Source organism: Octopus bimaculoides, chromosome 11, assembly GCF_001194135.2.
Source record: "Octopus bimaculoides isolate UCB-OBI-ISO-001 chromosome 11, ASM119413v2, whole genome shotgun sequence".
In the NCBI taxonomy this organism is placed as follows: domain Eukaryota; kingdom Metazoa; phylum Mollusca; class Cephalopoda; order Octopoda; family Octopodidae; genus Octopus; species Octopus bimaculoides.
In genome coordinates this window covers 16,162,928-16,164,188 of record NC_068991.1, presented here as the reverse complement: position 1 = coordinate 16,164,188, position 1,261 = coordinate 16,162,928, and the positions used below count along the sequence as shown (strand labels likewise).

General features: G+C 35.4%; 1 protein-coding gene across 4 annotated transcripts in view; it reads left to right on the top strand.

Annotated features, from left to right (window-relative positions):
• Window positions 1–1,261, top strand: part of LOC106869728 (apoptosis regulator BAX) — a 134,077-nt gene that overhangs the window by 116,332 nt on the left and 16,484 nt on the right. Inside the window, exon 1 of one of the 4 annotated variants that reach the window (XM_014915581.2) lies at window positions 996–1,140. The exons of the other annotated variants lie outside the window; for them this stretch is intronic. Within the exon in view, the coding sequence (XP_014771067.1) occupies window positions 1,095–1,140 (46 nt within the window). The 5' untranslated portion in view covers window positions 996–1,094. Of the gene's footprint in view, window positions 1–995; window positions 1,141–1,261 lie in introns of those variants that run through there. 4 annotated transcript variants of the gene reach the window in all.

The following is a 1,261-nucleotide window of genomic DNA, read 5'->3' as shown; positions in this document are numbered from 1 at the left end:
CGTTATATGCATTTATATACTTTTTAGACTTAATGTGCCAGGAACCTGTTTCGAAACAACTTTGAATTTTAAAATTTCATGTTGAAACTTGTCTTCAGCTGCACGCTGAAGCAGTAACAAAAGCCTGCACAGACATGTTCCCAGCATTCATAGAACATGTTGAGACTTGTTTAGTGAAAGAAGGCTTGCACAGCCATGTTGAGACGTGTTTTATGGAAGTGGGGGGGGGGCCTTGCATAGTGCAAGTCTGTGCAAGCCCCTTAACAGAACGTGTCAAGACTTGTTTATAACTTGGTGCGGGGATGTTATCTGTTCAGACGTGTCTGTGGCTTGGCTGAAGACAGAACAGGTTGAATCTTGTCTGAAGTAAGTCTGAAAGTGAAAGGAACGTGCATGCACAAAGTTGTCTTGTTGCTGCTGCTGCTTGGTTGAAGTAAAGTTGCGTGTAGCGTAGTTAAAGTTTAAAGAGCTTGCCGAAACTTGATTCGCTTGACTGAAGTATAAAAGGAAAATAAACAGGAAAAAAAAAAATCCCAGCAAACAAAATGTTGGCTAGATCTTTGTTGAAGTGAAAGAACTTTTGTAAGTGTCTAGCTTGGCTGTGAAGTAAAATCTCATATGAAGAAGACCTGTCTGTAAGCTTGTAATATCATGTCTAGCATGGCTGCAGTATAAAAATATGTGAAGAAGACTTGCCTGAAGGATATTGAAAGGTGAAACTTGGGTGAAAACATATCAGTTGGTGGTGTATTGAAGTGAAAGTAAAAAGTGGAAAAAAAAAAGTCTCTAGCAATGGCTTAAGAAAAGAAAAAAAAAATATTGAGATATTATTGTAAAAAGACATCGTTTTTTTTTAGTGCACACTGAAAATAAAAACAATTTATTTTAAAGAAAAACTGGTTTGTTTATTCGTGACGAAACAAAAAAAAAAAATAATAATAGATCAGCTGTAATGTGCTGTGAGAAGGAAATTGTTTTTGGAGACGGCCCAGTCTTCAAGTGAATAATTAATATCCATCATCATTACCACCATCACAATCATTATCGCTTTCTTCTTCATCCAACATCATCCAAACTAGTTCCCTATTTATATTATGTATTCCTTGAATGTCCATTGCACCATGATCAAATCTACACAAGGTAGGAAATCCACATTTTTTTAATCAATAAATACAAAGTAAAATATCGTTTTTTTCTCTGACCTTTTTGTGTGTTTTTTTAAACAAGTAAAGGTTGATATTACTTTGTGATCACTTGATAG